The 18521-nt window shown below is 35.9% G+C and overlaps 2 protein-coding genes across 2 annotated transcripts in view; both read left to right on the forward strand.

The window, feature by feature from the left end:
- Window positions 1-223: 223 nt before the first annotated feature.
- Window positions 224-1360, forward strand: LOC120413549 (uncharacterized). The gene is made up of 3 exons (XM_039574429.1): window positions 224-324; window positions 397-659; window positions 729-1360. Exons 1-3 carry the CDS (start codon window positions 259-261, stop codon window positions 1168-1170), a joined length of 771 nt encoding a protein of 256 aa, XP_039430363.1. The 5' UTR covers window positions 224-258; the 3' UTR covers window positions 1171-1360.
- An 11452-nt stretch (window positions 1361-12812) lies between these two features.
- LOC120413561 (nuclear receptor coactivator 6) overlaps window positions 12813-18521 on the forward strand; it is a 101666-nt gene continuing 95957 nt past the window's right edge. The window contains exon 1 of the mRNA XM_052708186.1: window positions 12813-13279. Within this exon, the coding sequence (XP_052564146.1) occupies window positions 13193-13279 (87 nt within the window). The 5' untranslated portion in view covers window positions 12813-13192. The remainder of the gene's footprint in view (window positions 13280-18521) is intronic.

An 18521-nucleotide genomic window follows, 5' to 3' on the forward strand; every position in this document is an offset into this window, starting at 1 on the left:
TAAATGATAATTAATAAAAATAAATAAACCGTAATAAATTTAAATAGTAATAATAATGATTAAAAACTCAACTGCTTCATTTCTGATAGAAATCACTTACAAGGTTTAGTCAATTATTTAAAAATATGATTTTTCGGTTGGATTGATATGCTTAAATCTAACAATGTCATGATGAACCTAATAAAATGGACACTCTATCGGAATCAAAGTTTGATATCCAAGTCTCTTTCACCCAAGAGATCACGTGGATCTCCACATATGGCACAATTTGCACTCGGCTCAGCAGGCCACTTTGATCTTCGCCAACGGACCTGGCGGCACCGGGTAGCTTGTAATTTTCAACTCTGACATTTCCTCTTCTGACACCTCGTCTTTCTCCGCAACCACACATCGCAGTCAGTCAGTGGTGACGGAATGTCGTCGGATGACGAGCACTACCAGCTGCTGCAGACGGCCAAATTTTCGATTAGGTCACCGCGGGCTCGCGTTGCGAAACGCGTCCAGCAGGAGCTCGTTCGGGCCGGTGAAAGGCGTCAGCGGCGCGCCCCGGCTGGGAAGATGCCGGTCATGCGGCCACGACGACCCGCGCAGGAAGCCCACAAGTACCTCCCGCAGTGCGACCAAGTTATGCAGAACGCGGTGGACTTGTACATTGCCAGGTAATGCCAATAGAGACTGCTGCGGTTCCCGATTTGGTCACGTTGATCGGTTTTCTTTTGTTTTGACAGCCAACTTCAGCGCAGTGCCGTGATGGATCAGCGCCAGTACGACGAGGTGGTTCGAGGGTTGACGGTGGCATTTTTCCAGCAGCCACCGTCCGTTCAGACGCAATACTTGAAGGCTTCAGTTTTGCCCCCACCGCGCACCTCGCCACCATGCTCGGATCCTTTCCTATTGTTCCTGGAACTGCACCGGAAGCAGACACAATTCGATCGCCATCTCAGAGACTCCGGAAGTAACATAGACATCGGCACCGCCGCCATCAGCGCGGAACGTGCGGAAACCGGGGAAGGACCGGACGAAACGCGACTTCACCTTCTATCCTGGAAGACCTTCGTGGCGGATGCTCGAACTCTCTGGCGGCAGATGCGTCCCGACCTGAAGCTTCCGTTTTACGTTCAGGCCTATGTGGGAACGCATTTTCCGGAAAGTATGGACGCTGCGATTTGAATGCGTGGTTGATTCGAACAGCCCGACGAATTCCGATGTTCATTAGACACAATCAGCGACTGCTGCTCGACGTGGAATGTTATGTAAATCATCGATCCAATGGCATACATTTGGCGTGTGAATAGAGTTGAATCAATGTTATCTGTAGTTTTCAGTTGGAAATAAATTTATGAATGAATAAAGGTATCAAAAAACAGATACCGAACGACTCGGATTTTTTCTCAAATAATAAAGTTAAAAGTGTGTCCTTTCAAATGCTTTGTTTAGTTTGGTTCCAAAAATGTGCCAGTTTGAAATTTGAAAATAAGCTCAAAATCATTTTAAATGAGTACTCCTTAAAAGAGGCTCAAACGTATTGCTGTCTTCGGCAGAAATATGAAATTTTATGTTACTCTTAACTCTTGATAACTATGTAGGCCGCAAAAATGCTAACATTTTTAATTATCACCAAAAATTATATTTTCGACTATTATTTCCAAAAATGTTTTTTTTTCTGTAGGTGTAGGTAATTTGGCATCTTCGACAAACCTTTATTAATATTTCTCCTATGCAACTTTGCTCTAAAACGTCATCGAACAGAGTTAGATTTTGGTTGACACCCTGGATGGTCGTCTTCATGATATTTTGATAATGTACTTTGGAAGTTTTTAAAAACGCAACGTTTTAATAATATTAAACACAAGCTTTGCAAAAAAGTAGTAAATATTTCAATGGTTTGGCCAACAAAATTAAAGTCTTTTTCTGACTCTCCCAACTGTTCGCTCACAACTCATCTCGCGCTCGCACTGCAATCAGCTTCGTATCAACATTCACCGCATGAAAGTGAGAAGAAATGTATTTTTAATAGACGCAACATCAATTTACATACATTCGCCACTGTCGTGAGCTTTTTTGTTGCTGTATGGCACTGCATGTGTGTAGGTGTGCATATTTTGTACGTCCAAACGTTCGTCACTTCGGCTCTATTGCGGATAGAAAACAAAACAAAAAAACGATGAGCCTGACAGCTTGGAGACGAAAATGCCAAAAAAGATACGAACCCTCCTCTCACACATACACACGACCGGTCTTAAAAATGTAAATGAAAGAAAAGTGAATGGAGCTGAGTTTTAGTATCACGACTCGGCCGAGAGAGGCTTCGATACAGGATTCCAATGGGTTAAGGTGGGTCCACTTGAACGACCACGACCACGATCGAATCGGGAAGGGACTTTGCCAAATTGACGATTAGAGCCGCAACGTGACGACAAAAGCGACGAACGAAGACGTTCGGTGCCGATCGCGCCGATGTGTGGAGAAATTGTGAGATAAAAAAAGACCATGCTTCGTATCGTGGAGGCTTACTAAAGACGTGGGGGGGACTTTGGAAGGAACACATGAAGAGAGCTGGGAATCGGGGTGGAATTTTGAGCGATAGTTTTGTTTAGATACGGATGCGCTTTCTCAATGAAGTTGTTTTAGGCGATACCTTCAATCGAAACTCTTTGTAGAATTGAGAAGAAAAAAACTGCCAATTTTTCATAAAAATGTCAACATTTGAAGGCCTGTACTAGACTCCAGGTTGCTAGAAAACTTCAATGCTATACAGTATTTAAAAAAAAGTTTTTACACCCCTAGGGCACTATGCACACTTTGTGATGAAACATGCAAACAATTAAAAGTTCAACAGAAACTAAGAAACTGCAGCCTTAGCATTTTTTTTATTTTTTTTTTGTTTTACGAATTTAAGCTAATTTTATCATGATTAGGCATAAGCATTCATTTTTGTGGATTAACCTGAAAAAAATATTTACAAACAACAGAAGGCACAGTAACGCTCTGATATTACTATTGATTTTATGAAATCTAATCAGAGATCTAAGATAACTAAATATATTCCTAGAGTATTTTTTTTCTTTCAAACAATCTGTATAGGAAACCAATAGCAGATGTTTCAATCATTTGATTTTTTTTTAAATTTAATTATATTTTTTTGAATATACTGCAACAAGAAAGCTGGTTTCAGGAAATTTTGTTGAACCTTTCTGAGCAGTTCTATAGGATTTCGGTCATTCGATTTTTTTTGTATTTTTTAATCCGACTGAAACTTTTTTGGTGGCTTCGGTATGCCCAAAAAAGCCATTTTGCATCATTAGTTTGTCCATATAATTTTCCATACAAATTTGGCAGCTGTCCATACAAAAATGATATGTGAAAATTCAAAAATCTGTATCTTTTGAAGGAATTTTTTGATTGATTTGGTGTCTTCGGCAAAGTTGTAGGTATGGATATGGACTACACTGGAAAAAAAATGATACACGGTAAAAAAAATTTGGTGATTTTTTTATTTAACTTTTTATCACTAAAACTTGATTTGCAAAAAACACTATTTTTATTTTTTTTTATTTTTTGATATGTTTTAGAGGACATAAAATGCCAACTTTTCAGAAATTTTCAGGTTGTGCAAAAAATCTTTGAACGAGTTATGAATTTTTTAATCAATACTGATTTTTTCAAAAAATCGAAAATTGGTCGCAAAAATTTTTCAACTTCATTTTTCGATGTAAAATCAAATTTGCAATCGAAAAGTACTATAGTAAAATTTTGATAAAGTGCACCGTTTTCAAGATAAATCCATATTTAGGTGACTTTTTTGAAAATAGTCGCAGTTTTTCATTTTTTTAAATTAGTGCACATGTTTGCACACTTTTGCAAAAAATATTTTTGAAAAGCTGAGAAAATTCTCTATATTTTGCTTCTTCGGACTTTGTTGATACGATCTTTAGTTGCTGAGATATTGCAATGCAAAGGTTTAAAAACAGGAAAATTGATGGTTTTTAAGTCTCACCCAAACAGCCCACCATTTTTCAATGTCGATATCTCAGCAACTAATGGTCCGATTTTCAATGTTAATATATGAAACATTTGTAAAATTTTCCGATCTTTTCGAAAACAATATTTTCAAAATTTTCAATTCAAGACTAACATTTTACAAGGGTGTAATATTGAATGTTTGGCCCTTTTGAAATGTTAGTCTTGATTTGAAATTTTTGAAAATATTTTTTTCGAGAAGATCGGAAAATTTCACAAATGTTTCATATATTAACATTGAAAATCGGACCATTAGTTGCTGAGATATCGACATTAGAAAATGGTGGGTTGTTTGGGTGAGACTTAGAAAACATCAATTTTCCTGTTTTTAAACCTTTGCATTGCAATATCTCAGCAACTAAAGGTCGTATCAACAAAGTCCGAAGAAGCAAAATATAGAGAACTCAGCTTTTCAAAAATATTTTTTTCAAAAGTGTGCAAACATGTGCACTAATTTAAAAAAATGAAAAACTGCAACTATTTTCAAAAAAGTCACCTAAAAATGGATTTAACTTGAAAACGGTGCACTTTATCAAAATTTTCCTTAGTACTTTTCGATTGCAAATTTGATTTTACATCGAAAAATGAAGTTGAAAAATTTTTGCGACCAATATTTCGATTTTTTGAAAAAATCAGTATTGATTTAAAAATTCATAACTCGCTCAAAGATTTTTTGCACAACCTGAAAATTTCTGAAAAGTTGGCATTTTATGTCCTCTAAAACATATCAAAAAATAAAAAAAATTAAAAATAATGTTTTTTTGCAAATCAAGTTTTAGTGATAAAAAGTTAAATAAAAAAATCACCAAATTTTTTTTTACCGTGTATCATTTTTTTCCAGTGTAGTCCATATCCATACCTACAACTTTGCCGAAGACACCAAATCGATCAAAAAATTCCTTCAAAAGAAACAGATTTTTGAATTTTCACATATCATTTTTGTATGGACAGCTGCCAAATTTGTATGGAAAATTATATGGACAAACTAATGATGCAAAATGGCTTCTTTGGGCATACCGAAGCCACCTAAAAAGTTTCAGTCGGATTAAAAAATACAAAAATTAAAATTGAAGAAAAAAGACCGATTTTGTAGAGAATTGCTCTTCTATTACTCCAATTGCAATTATTAAATCAGATTTTTTAAGCAATCGGCAATCGTTTGAAATGGACCCAAAGTACGGCTATGCAATCGATTCATAAAAATTTCTTGAGTTTTTATTCAAAATTTTGAAAAGGATTTCCAAGCATTATTTGATAACGCTCTGGATTAAGTTAAAAAAAACAGCAATTTTTTTAAGCAACAATCAATCATTGAATTTAACTTGAATAATTGTAATTTAAGATATATAAGAAGTTTATTTCAGGCCGTTGCAATCATTTTCAAAGTTTATGTCGCCACCCCTACAAAACCGGAAAGAAAAATCAGATGGCCAAAACATTTTTTTAGAACGCTTCAAAAAAACAATGGAATTAAACGTGAAATCGACTGAAAATATTTTAAAATGCATTTTCCTGCGTTGATTATATTTTTTCTCATTGCTGAGCAGTACCGCCTATTTTTTTTGCGAAAAATATTGTCGTCAATTTTTAGATCACGGCGTGTTTTCTGGGCAGCCTTAAGGAAAAAAAATAGTCACCTCTACTTTTAATTGTGTCTTTTATGAAATTTTCTCAGCTTTCCAATGCATCTAAGAGCGAAATGATTCATTGGGAAATTTCTGAGATATCTATATTTAAGGTTTTATGTTTAAAAATCCTTTATCATTTATTGGAAACTGCTAAATAACAGTCCAGGGAACTTGACAAATTTTGTGTTTCATGTGTCATTCACTCATCAAAATGTGCAAAATAAGACAAGAAACAACTTTGTAGAAGGTTGCAATTCGCCAAACATTTTAAAAATTAAGTTTAAATCGAATTTTTGAAGTTATGGGATTTTTAAAAAAAATTAAATTATGAAACCGTACTAAAAAATGATCTTTACAAGAATACATAGAATATTGCATAATTTGTATTTACAAATAACACCGGTTTGGAATTAGCTGATACAACCGAAATTTTTGCAGGTTTGTGATTGATAGGGTATTATTAAATTTTTATGAATAAATATCATATTTCCTTAACCAAATATTAATCAGTTGCATTGACACAAAACATGTTTAATACTCGAAATTAAACTGCATACTACTGTTGCAAGCTTTGGGAGAAATACTTTCATGTGTATGAAATAATTGTTTTAATTTTTTATCAATATTATAGAAGTCTTATAAATCTAAGCTTTTTTTAAATTGTTTTGTATATACCTTGATATTTGTTCAAACAGTTTGGAAAAAAGTTTCCGTTTGATTTTTTGTTAAAATATTTTTTAAATATTTGATTAAACAAAAAAAAAGTTTGTGACGGTGTTTTCAGCATTCTGAGTTGAAAGACTCGAGTTTTATAGCTACATTTAAGTACATGTTCAATAGCGATCATTTTATAATATTTTACCTTTATTTTATACCCATGAAAATATGACTTTAAAGCTTACAACAGTAATATGTAGTACATTTTTGATTTTAAATCATGTTTAAATCTATGTTCTTGGTTTGCTTGAGAAAATATCAAATTTATTAGTTAAAATCCAATAATACCATTAATAATCACGAACCTGCCAAAATTTCGGCTGCTGTATAAGCTAAATCAGAGCAGACACGTGATATTAGTACACAAAAAAAAAGGTAATAATCTTATGAACCTGTAAAAATTTTCAGCACGAGTCGTACATTTATCCAACGAGGTTCACCGAGTTGGATAAATACGAAGAGTGCTGAAAAAATCAAGTTTTGCAACGAGTTCCATACAACATTTTTGCAATTTCAAAAAACACACACTGAGTGAAATTTTATGTCAAATTTTCATGTATTTTGTCAATAAATCGTTCAAATCAAAAAAAATGTTGAAAAGTGTTACTTTTCAAAACAAGTGCTGAAAAGTTCAACTTTTCAGCACCCATTTGAGTGCTGAAAAGTAGAACTTTTCAGCATTTATTTTGAAAAGTGTTGCTATTCGATTCTGTTATTTTTGGTACAGAAAAGTAGGCTATTTCATCGTTCAAGAATGACAGGAAAAGTAAGTAGTTTCACGACGGAATTGCAAAAATATAATTTTAACACGGTTTTATTATTTTAATTTCTGAACTAATACCATACCTACAAAACTAAGTTAAAGCACAATTTTTAGAATGTTTAGCGGTTTGCAAACTTTTAAAAATATCTCAGAAATTTCCAGATGAAACATTTCGCTCTTACACGGAGAAAAAAGAGATTTCCAAAAACGTACCATGGGATTTGAACACTTTGTTCGTGGTTCCCATTTTCATGAACGCTTGTTCACGATTTTGGGAACTCATTTTTTCAGTGTAGATGCATTGGAAAGCTGAGAAAATGTCCTATAAGACAGATTTGAAAGTAGAGATGACGATTTTTTTTCTAAAAAGTTTGTTCTGGAAAATACGCCGTGAGATATTTGGATATTTGGACTGTTTTTATCCAAATTATGGCTTGTTATGTCATTTTTTATATAACTTTTGTATATTACTCTATTACTTTTGAAATGCAGGCGATTTTGTTGTTTGTGAAGGACAGGAAAAAGAAGTTTTAGCAAAACGGCAATGCAAAACCTTTATTCAAAGTTTTGTTCCTCTGCCCAGATCAAGGATGAGGGAGGGGGCTAGTAAAAAAAATTAAAAGTTCTACTAAGCTTTCTGGGATTCTTATCTAGATAGAACAAGAGAGTACATGGGCATCGATATTATGACAGTTATATTTCTTCCAAAAACTTGCAAAAAATTCACTGAAATTGTTTTCCTGAGGTGGCTCGTCTTTATCTGTGATCACAAAAATCAAATTTGAGTGGGGGAAAGAAAACAAAAGTAGAAAGACTGATTTATAGATTATTATTTTGAGTTGTATCAGCTTTTGTTTTGATTTGTCGTTTTCTTAGTAAAGTGATGCGCTGGTCTTACAAAATTGCTATTTTTAAAAACAGTTGTATTTTTTGGCCTCAACTTTTATGGAATGGATTATGAAATGTGAAAAACAAGCAAGATGATCGAAGTAGGTCGTGCTGCGGGTCGAACGCAAATTTATGTGCTCCTGTCATTTATATGGAGTTTTCATTTTTTAATGTTCGAGACAAAATTTAAATGTCTTAAAAATTATTCGAACGGTTTGTGAATGTTTTAAAACTTGTGCATCTGGTGAAGAATGAAACTGTTTTGTCCGCGCCGGCCATCAACCAAGTGAATTACTAAATTCACCTTACGGACAGTTTTTACCGGACGGCGCTGGGTGGCCAATATGTACAACTAGGTGGAGCTGAGGGATTTGGATTTGTGCTTACCGCGGCATAGAACAGCTGTTCGAGATCGTGTTGTTCAAATCCGGTGAGGAATTTCCTTTTTGCATCCTTATTTAACTTTCAAGTGTTTCAAGAACGGCCGTGGCTGACTGGTTACGGTGTTCGCTTTATAAGTGAATAGTTCTGGGTTCGATTCCCATCTGCTCCCAACGAGAAAGTTAAGGAAATATGAATTCTTGAAATTCCTGAACATGAACAAAAAATCAAAATTGCTCAAGGCGAGGTTCGATCCCCCGTCCAAATTCGCGGCATTATAAGCTATGTCTGGAATCAGGAATACTGTTACTGCTAACAATTATATACGCGCTGGATCTTTGTCCATTTGACGAGGGTCCAGAAGTTCTGAATAACGTTTGGATCAAATTGATGCAACCGTTCTTTAGGGCGGGGCTTGTCGGTTCAGCGGAGGTACCTCGCGCTTGGCTAGCCAGCGTAGAAATGGGTCACCGAAGCTCGGCAGAGCTAACACCTTCCAAATGCCTATGCGAGTTATTTGCATGTATAGAATAAAAAAACCAAAATACATGAAAACAACTCAATTTGTAAGAAGCGGCCGCGTGGTCCCGTTTGATTGGTTGCACACACACACACACACACACACACACACACACACACACACACACACACACACACACACACACACACACACACACACACACACACATACATACACACACACACACATACACACACACACACACACACACACACACACACACACACACACACACACACACACTCCCCCCCCCCCGAAGTTATACCGAAAGGTGGTCCCGGGGGACAAGGGGTGGGTCGGGAAAACTCTTTTTTGTTTTCCCAACCCCACACTACCTGAGAATTGAATTCTCAGGTGTCTGGTAGCAGATTCCGACCTTGTAAAAAAAAACACACACACACACACACTCACACACACACTCACACACACACACACACACACACACACACACACACACACACACACACACACACACACACACACACACACACACACACACACACACACACACACACACACACACACACACACTTTTATGGAATGGATTATTTTGAACACGTTAAAAAACACAATATTTGAAACAAACTCAAAGCCCTTAAAATTTCCTTTCAAAATCGGCCGAAAAAAAGGGTTCTGAGGAAATTTACAGCATTTCTGTAAATGTAAGCCAGTCAAAACATAGCCGATTTCAAAAATACCAGCCAAACACGGTTTCTATTCATGTTTGTGTGTATGTATAAAAGGGTGTTTCAGCCAACCAAAAAAGTTCTCAGATTACGGCAAACCGAGGATTCCCTAGAAGAGGATACACATTGGAACTCTCATGCCAAATATTGGTTGAGAATTGATGTGTAACCAGCGAATTAAAATTTACTTGGCAATTACTGTGAAATTTTTGTGCTTTTCGTTCAATCGTTCCTACAGGTTTGAAATCAGAATATGTTTCTTCGAAATTTTCGGGGGTATATAATGTATGGGTTTCACAACCCCCCCCCCCCCCCCTTCCAATTTTTAGGGGGTCATAAGTTCTGTGTTCCCCCAGAGTAGGTGCTCCTGGACCCAAAAAATATAACATTGAACCTATAAGGACAAAATATGTTACATTTCACTGTGTCACGATGGTGATGTGATAACATTATTTAAAATATAAGCTAAATTTTAAAATTTAGCAACAAGTTTTTATATGCGAACTGGAAGGAGTCTGTTTGTCTGTGTAAGGAAGAAGTTCGTCGTTCGGTCGGTCCTCGATAATTTTCATTTTCGGCGTGTTTTCAGTGGATTTATTAGTTTCCGTTGTGACGAAACTATCAAAACTGACATACAGAAGAGAAATTCAATGAAATCTAGTGCAAATTATAGAGGATTTTTAAGATTTTCATCAATTTAATGCAATTTTTTTCTTCTTCCTGTTTGTTTTGTTAGCTTTCCTTGGCATATTTCGTTTAAACGTCAGTTTTGCTGCGTGGGCAAGTCTGGGCTCTCACTCACCTCTCTCTCTCGGAAATATGAGTGCTTGTTTTGATTGTGGTACAGTAGAAGTAGAATTTTGTCAACGGTTTTCTGGGAACTAAGGCAGTTTTATCTAGATTTATTTAATTTTTCTCATGTTTTGACAAGGTTTAAATTATTGTCCACGTTGTTTTCGGGAAATTTAAGATTGCGCTTCCTAGCGAAAGTGAACATATTCCGGTCGTTTCGAATCGTAGTTTAAGCTGTTTCGTTATATGATGGCATATTTTAAATTTGCGTCGCGTACGGAAAATTTCGCTGTCGAGCATTACAGCTAGGCGAAGAAACGACGCTGGATTTACATTTTTTAACTGGACCTGGACATCATCACCATAGGAGAAAAGGAGAAGGGAAGAAAATAGTGGCAGCTGCTTCGAAAATTTGGTGAGATCAGTCCATATCGGACATTTTGAAAACTGAGATATTTTTACTTGCCACTTATTAAATACGCGCTGATCCCTGTTTGCCTGATGGGATTGGAAGTTTAAAGATAGATCGAGGACCCGTCTGGTTCTTGCTTTATCTTTAGGTGGGGCCAGACAATGCCCAGTGACCTCGGAATTGGACCGCAAGGAGCTCTGTCATTCTGAAATGGGTCACTGGAAGCAGCGCGAGGGCTAACACCACCTAATACCCGGGACTGAGATAAGTTGTATCAGCATAACCAAGTCTGATACAAACTATGCTTTCCCATAATTTCGCTGCCGGCCAGCGGGTATTGGATTGGACCACACACACACACACACACACAAGTTTTTATATGCGAACTGGAAACTATTTTACATTGGAAAATAAACCACCCCAATCATCCATTTTTTTTATATGTGTTGGCTCGATTTTAGACGGCTTCTGTTTCTAGAGATATTGCCTCAGTTTGTTTAATTTTATTTTTAGCAGAAAGGTCGAAAAGTTGAGGGTGGTGTCGAAAAGGAGTGGGTGATCCGATTTTGACAAAATCAAGAATTTTGCTTGTTTATATGGTATAAACCTGGGTGATGAATAGAGAGAATGCGTAACGTGATTTTCAAATGATCCCACTTCGTTTACATCTACAAAATAGGTGGCTGTTCAAGCACAAGCATGACTTTTTTTCTTACTGGCAAATGAGCTGTTTTATAATCAGTAGTATGTGTTTTACTTTGTCTAGTTTTTGACATTTTTTGATGGAAAATGGTCGCGTTTCGACCGGTTAGAAGAGATTTTTCTTTTTTACTGGTGACGAAGCACTGCGCGAGAGTTTCATTCCGCGATGTCGCAGATAAATTCCCTGGCTGATTCCTGGAGCTCTTCCTGGTCCAGCGAAAAAAAATCGCTAATTCTAGCGAATCTGATCAATTAAACATAGAAGATTTTCACTAAACTAGGTTTTCAAACGGATTCAAACAATAAAGATAGCTTCTGGGTGGATAAAACCGCATGGACTCCATAAACAACTTCCATTCGTAATTTTAAAAAATACGATCTCGCCTTCAACTTTCTTTAAATTTATTGACATCTACTCGATGTCCTCAAAAGCCACTCATTTATTATTGTTGTGAAAAAAAAATAATGATCGATAACAATACTCCCTACTTTTAGCGAACAATAAATTGGTTCCACTTTGACAGTACCAAATTGAGGCCGTTTTGCGAACCACTATTCAGCACCCAGGTATTAACAGTCCTACCAAGTTTGAGCTTGATCAGAAAATGATGGTTTCAATTTTGCACTTTTTTGTCCACGTTTTGCTCATATTTATTTGCCTTTTCTGTCCCATATTTATTTGCCATGGATTTCGAATGTTGCAGTCTGGACAGTACCTCCAGAAAAGAATTAACCCTAACACAAAGCAGTAACAATGTCAAACAATTCAAACATAAACTTTATCACTCAATTCCAAGCTAAAAATACCGAGGAAGGATTTGAATAATTTACCACACAATACTACTTGCTGCATCCACGTCTATTGAGCATCGACAGTGTGAGCACTAAACACACATGTAACTTTTTCAAACTCTTGGCACTTTTCTCATGCTTGATTCGTCCCGCGCGAGCAAAAAAAGCTCCCCAAACCGCACTCTCACACAATGCACATCTCTAGATACATGTGTGCATGTGAACCGGGTGTGTGTGTCTGTTTGGTGGGGTAAAGGTACCCTCCGAATTTGTTCCACACTGAGACCACCCGAAGTGAGCAGTCCGAAGCTTGCGCGAGAGGATCTCTCCTTGTTTGCGAGTCCAAAAAGCTCGCGAGAAGAGCTTTCGTTGCACCCGCGCTCCGGCTCCGCTGACGAAGGGAAAGATGTCGATGCCGAGAGAAGAAACCATAACCAAGTTACGAGGTACGCGACGTCGGCGGTGAATCCGAAAAGAGAAAGACTTTTTAGCATTACACGATCGGACGCGGCCGTCAGTTCTGGTGGGAACTTTGCTACGAGTGGTAGACGAAGACCGAGTTGTCTCCGGGTGTTGAAGAAATTTTGCAAGTGCCTCAGTGGATTGTCGGATCGAAGGGAGAGTGTCCTTGGAGAGTGTCCCTTTTGGAAGATGCGCTGAAGAAGGTCGATTAAAGAAGCCGGAATTTGATAGATTACTTGGAAGGAATTCAACGTGACAAGTGGTATTGAAGTGACAGGATCGGGATATCCAATTGAAAGAGTGAAACGTGTTCAAAGAAGTGCAAAAGATCCTGAAGTCCGTTGTGACCACCAAAAGTGAAACCCATTGGAAACCGTTGAAGTCCTTCTACTTCTCCAAGTGAATACAGTGCTTCCCCGAGGTTCCACCATGAGACGTTTGATCCTGCTGTTCGTGGGCTTCCTGATAACAGGTGTGCTGTCCCAGGGATTCCTGTCGCCGCCTCCTCTCAGACCGGTGAGTACTCCGACGACTTCCCAGACCCAGAGCTTAGTACTTTCTCCTTTTCGGAAGACGTGGTAGTAACCCAAGCTGTGGCCAAGTGTTGTTGTGCGTCCAGAAACCGGTCCTTCCGGCCGAACCCCAATCAAGTGTTCAAATGAAACCGAAATTTATTCAACCCCTGCGGGGTTCGGAGAGATTCGCTTAAGGCCTAAGAGGGACAGCAAAGGAAGCAAGAAGACGATAGTGACGATGATAATGATGATGATGGCGAAAAAAAATGTTAAGAAAAATATTTATACGCGACAGGCGGCGTCGTCGTCGAGGTGGCGTTTAGACTGCCAAGATCCGCCATCAAGAGCCCGTGAATAAAGTGAAATGTGTGTGACGATGGTGAAGGTGAAATGACGAGATATGCTTAAACGGGCGGGGAAGCGCCCATTGGACGTTTAGGAAAGGCCTAGTGTAGTGTGTGGACAAGGCCGGATCATGCCGGAAATGATTTGAATTTTGAATGGTGTTAATGGAACTTATTTGGACGCACTGTGATGGGATATTTAGGAGAAAATGAATGAATATTGTTTAAGAAGGTGACACATGCGTACATTTGAAATGCATGAAAAAAAGATAAATAAACTCTGGTTTGCGATAAACTATGTTTGTATGTAACAAGATGCTTGAAAAAAAATAAAAATAAATCCATCAATCCATATTTTAAAGAAGAAAACTTTGGTTATTTACTTTCAAAACTAGCAAACTATTTTTTTTAAATGTAATGGCAGATACTATAGCAGTTTGATAAAATAATATTCAAAAAATGTATATCAAGAGTTCTTATTTTCTTTTCTTTTTTTTTTTAAAAAAGTTCAATAAAATAAATTTTCTTTCTTTATTTCGGTGTCGATTTCAAAAACACCCAATAAGCAAAAAAAATATTTACTGGAACTTTCAAACTTCAGAGTGATTTCACGAGCAAAGCATACCCATCTCGCATCGACCTCACTAATCTGCCTACAAATTTCAGAGGTTGTTTGTACATATAAAACTAGCGTCTGCCTGAAATATGAGCAGGTCAACGGGGAGCAGGGCAAAGCGGGACACAAAATTTTATGGTCCAAAAACGTCAAAATCTTATCCTAAAAAAACGTAAAACTAAGGCAAAATTCAACTAAATTTCAAAATTGAAAATGCATCTGAAAAGACCTAAAAAAATATTGAATAAATTTTCAAACTCAATTGTCACAATTTTCAAACTCAAATAAAAAAGTGTTCCATCCAGATATCAACTCAATTCGACCTGGAGTTTGTAGGGGACATCTGAGACTACCATCTGAGACTGATAACGCTTTTGGTAAGGCAGTTTAACACATAAAATAGACACTTTTAGTTAATTTTTTGTTTGTAAATTTTTGGATATTATTTAAATTCATTAATGTGTTTAGATGGATGAAAAAAAAATTCTATGCATGCTCCTATTGTGAAATTAGCTCAGGAATACGAATATGATAAAATTACCTCCAGAAATGGTATCTAAGCGGTCCCTGGTTCGAATTTACAAAACAAAATTAAATTAAAGTCTGAACGTTTTCTAGTTTGTTAAAATTTACTTTACCTTTTTACGCTTTGTTACAACGGAATTTTTTTTCGGTATTTTTCAATATTTAAAAAAATCCGTTTTTATTTAAAAAGCTGAAACGATTTTTTTAAGGTTTATGTCGCCCACTCCTTCAATATCGGACCAAATAATCCGGAGGCATTTTTTTATCAAAAAAAAAAAAAAAAACTCGAAGATTTTGATGGAAATTCAAATCTTATCTACTGAAAATAATTTTCTTGCATTGAAAATCATATTAGGCATGTTTGAGCTTGATTGTAAATATTTGGAATTATTGTGAATTTTCAAATTTCAGTATCAATAAATCTAAAAAAATCGTCATTAGTTGAGTATTCTAAAACACTTTTCTCATTCAAACATCAATAACTTTTAATTCACAATAATTCCAAATATTTACAATCATGCTCAAACATGCATAATATGATTTTCAATGCAAGAAAATTAACTTCATTTTGAATATTTTTTTGTAAATTTTCCGGGGATTCCCGAAATTCAAGCAGAAGTGTTCATTTTCTTAACTTTTTGAACCAATGTTTTGAAAATGCTCTTAAAAAATAATAAATGGAGAAGCTCAACATAATTTTGTTCAATGTAACTTATTTTTCTGTTGATATACATAGAAGATCTATTTCTGATAATATTAATTTCTGAAGCATATTTAAATAAATTTAGCTTAATGAAAATAAAATAATACAATTTAGGTAAGCTTTTCAAAGAATAATTAGTGTTATTTCATAAAAAAGTATTTACCCCTACCCGTAAAAGCAAAATTTAGAATTATTTACGCTTTAAATCATCATGATGAAGATTGAATTGGTATCATTGAATATTTAAAATAGGTTTGTGCAATTACTTCAATTATAATATTCAAAAAAATACAATTTTTAGTAAAAGCATTATGGAGCACTTGTGTTAGAGGGTTAAATATGCTAAAGGGGAAGACTAATTGTCGAATTATGTTAATTTATCGTATAATTTAAATCTAAAATGTGTTTGTGCTATGAAAAACTTTCAACTGAAGTCAACTATAAACCTAAAAAACATATGGTATAAAAAAACCATTAAAAAATAATTGAAAAACTACATTGCATTATTTGAGAGATGTCCAAAAAAAATCAAACATAAAAGCTTCAAAACTTGCTCCAAATATTTGAAAACATTGAGTTGTTTGAAGTGAAACAAAAAGGATTTCTAAGGAAAAAATAAAAGCATTACTATTTCATTCAAGAGCTGATACCAATATGATTTGTTTCAGAAAAGTTATTTGACATTAACAACATAATTTCTACATTTATTTTCTTCATTTCAACTTTATGTATCTCTTAAACTGGTCACTGAAAAAAAATTAAAAGAAATTGTAATACTGTGAAGTATGGATTCATTTGGGTCTCTGCCCAAACACTTCTCAAAAATAATACTGCTGAACCAAAAATACCAAAGATCATTTTTTGTACGATTTGAGCTTATAAAAATAATTAAAACTACATTTACTTTTAGTTGAATGATTTTTTACATGCAATAAAGTTATTACTTGATCTTCACACTTATTTCAACCAAGTTGGTGTCATAAACAGTTTTGTAGCAAAATAGTAATCAGAATCAAGATTAAAAAAAAATTGAATATTTTTAAAGTTTATTAAATAGTTTTATCATATTCATAGAGGTTATCAATATTCATAATTCTTTTTTTAATTAAAGCCAACTAAAAATTTTTTGGTTCATGAATCTTTCTGTAAAAAAATGTTTAGGTATCATATTTCAATCTTATTTGATTAATTATGAAACTCGGATTAACAATAAAAGGCAGCTTGCAGTGTTTTACAATCGTGCAAATTATCATGCTCTACGTTTTTGTTCTACGCTGACAGTATTACAGTCGTCTCGTCTTGTCTTGTCAATATTCGTTGTCTTAGTATTCTTCCATCTATCAATAGTTCGACGTCGTCGTGCTATCTTGTCGCACCCGCCATTTTGACGTTCCGAGAAAAACACGTTTTAATGTTTGACCTTGAATATTCAAAAACGAGAGCACGCAATGTAAACAATAACAAACACGTTTTGCTTGGCTCACCATTCTGTGCATTGTCCCAAAGTTTGGTTGAAGTTGGTTGCTGGAGTCCCGAGTTATAATTACAAATGTTTACGGTAGTCTAGCTTGTACGTGCGACAAACGCATCCTGACTTTCCTGGCCTGAAATCCCTTTGGCCTTTTGTCGCACTTACATCAATTTTCATGGAATGACAAGATAGCACGACAAGATTGAAACTATTTTCATAAGTAAAGTGACAAAAATGCACGGAGTTTTTTCGGTTTTTGTTGAATATCTCAGGATTGAAATCGAATTTTGGGGATCTGTGAAGGTCAAAAGGTGAGGCATTGTGAGCTGCACAAAATGGCGTTCTTAACTCAATTTGGCCCAAAATGCACGTACGACAAGTTAGCACGATGGCGACGAGTTTCTGCAGATTATATTTTTTCGCTTAAACCATAAAAAAATCACAAAATTTATAAAAACCAAAAGGCACAATTTGAATTTCGAGAAAAATAGATTTTTAATCGATTTTAATTTTGAATTCAAAAATTTATACTTCAAATCCAATTTTCAACAAAACGTTGAACACATGCTCGTCATACCTGAACTAAGGGCAAGGACAAGTCTTTCTATGGAAGGCACTCCCATGAATGGTTGTTGCCATAATTATCACACAAAAAACATGAACCCAACACTGCAATTTTACAATGAACCATCCACGGTGCGATGGTTCATGTCCTCGAGCTAAGCCAACCATTTTACAAAAGCACACCACGTTTTTGTGTGTTTGTCGGTGTAGTCGGTGCACCCTGAAGAAGTGATGTTTAATTAAATTGTGCACACCTTCACAGGCAGAATCCACAGCAATTAGCATCAAAGACGCGCTGGGGAGGGATGCATCAAATGAAGCTGTAATTATTTTTTCTCATGCTAATCAAACTCTGCCTCTGAGGTGGCCGCCAACGCCGGAAAGAAAATTGGAGGAAAATGTGCCGCCACCACCGGCAAAGTGAGGGTGAAATCGATTTGCAGCCGGTGCCAAAAGCAACAAAAAATGCATCCAAAATTTAGCGAAAAACGATTTGCCACTGAACGGAACGCGCGAGGGACAAGTGTTTTGTGAAGGTTAAAAATGCCGGTTGAAATATTGTTTGCAGCTGCTCGTGATGTTTGCTTTTGTATTTTTAAAATTTTGGGATTGAAATTGTTTATTTTTTCGGAATGGAAAAGGAAATATGTATTTACGTTCTCGAGATATTTTTAAAGGCTTCTGTGCTGTCAAAAACTTAAGCAATTTAAAAAAAAAATTTTTTGATTTATAAAATTATTTAAAAAAGATAATACGAATACACCAAGACCAATATTCCAACAAAAGTCTGGAAAAAAACAGTATAATTTGAATAACACTTCAAGATAACCCCAGCAAGTAACGGACCCAAATTTTCCTCAATTCTGCACTGACTTGTTGACCCAAAGGACATGTGTTGAGCATCGTTTTTTGCCGGGTTTCTCTTGCTTGCCCTCTTGCGTAACTTGACACTACTTGACTTCTTCTCCACGCTGAAGATCTTTTCGCATGTATCAAAATAACTCCCCAGAGGAAGTCTCC

This window comes from Culex pipiens, chromosome 2 (assembly GCF_016801865.2).
Source record: "Culex pipiens pallens isolate TS chromosome 2, TS_CPP_V2, whole genome shotgun sequence".
In the NCBI taxonomy this organism is placed as follows: Eukaryota; Metazoa; Arthropoda; class Insecta; order Diptera; family Culicidae; genus Culex; species Culex pipiens.

Coding starts and splice junctions, on each gene's coding strand:
- LOC120413549 (XM_039574429.1), top strand. CDS start 259: ATGGCACAATTTGCACTCGGCTCAGCAGGCCACTTTGATCTTCGCCAA. Junction 325..396: donor AACGGACCTGGCGGCACCGG/GTAGCTTGTAAT, acceptor CACACATCGCAG/TCAGTCAGTGGTGACGGAAT. Junction 660..728: donor GTGGACTTGTACATTGCCAG/GTAATGCCAATA, acceptor TTGTTTTGACAG/CCAACTTCAGCGCAGTGCCG.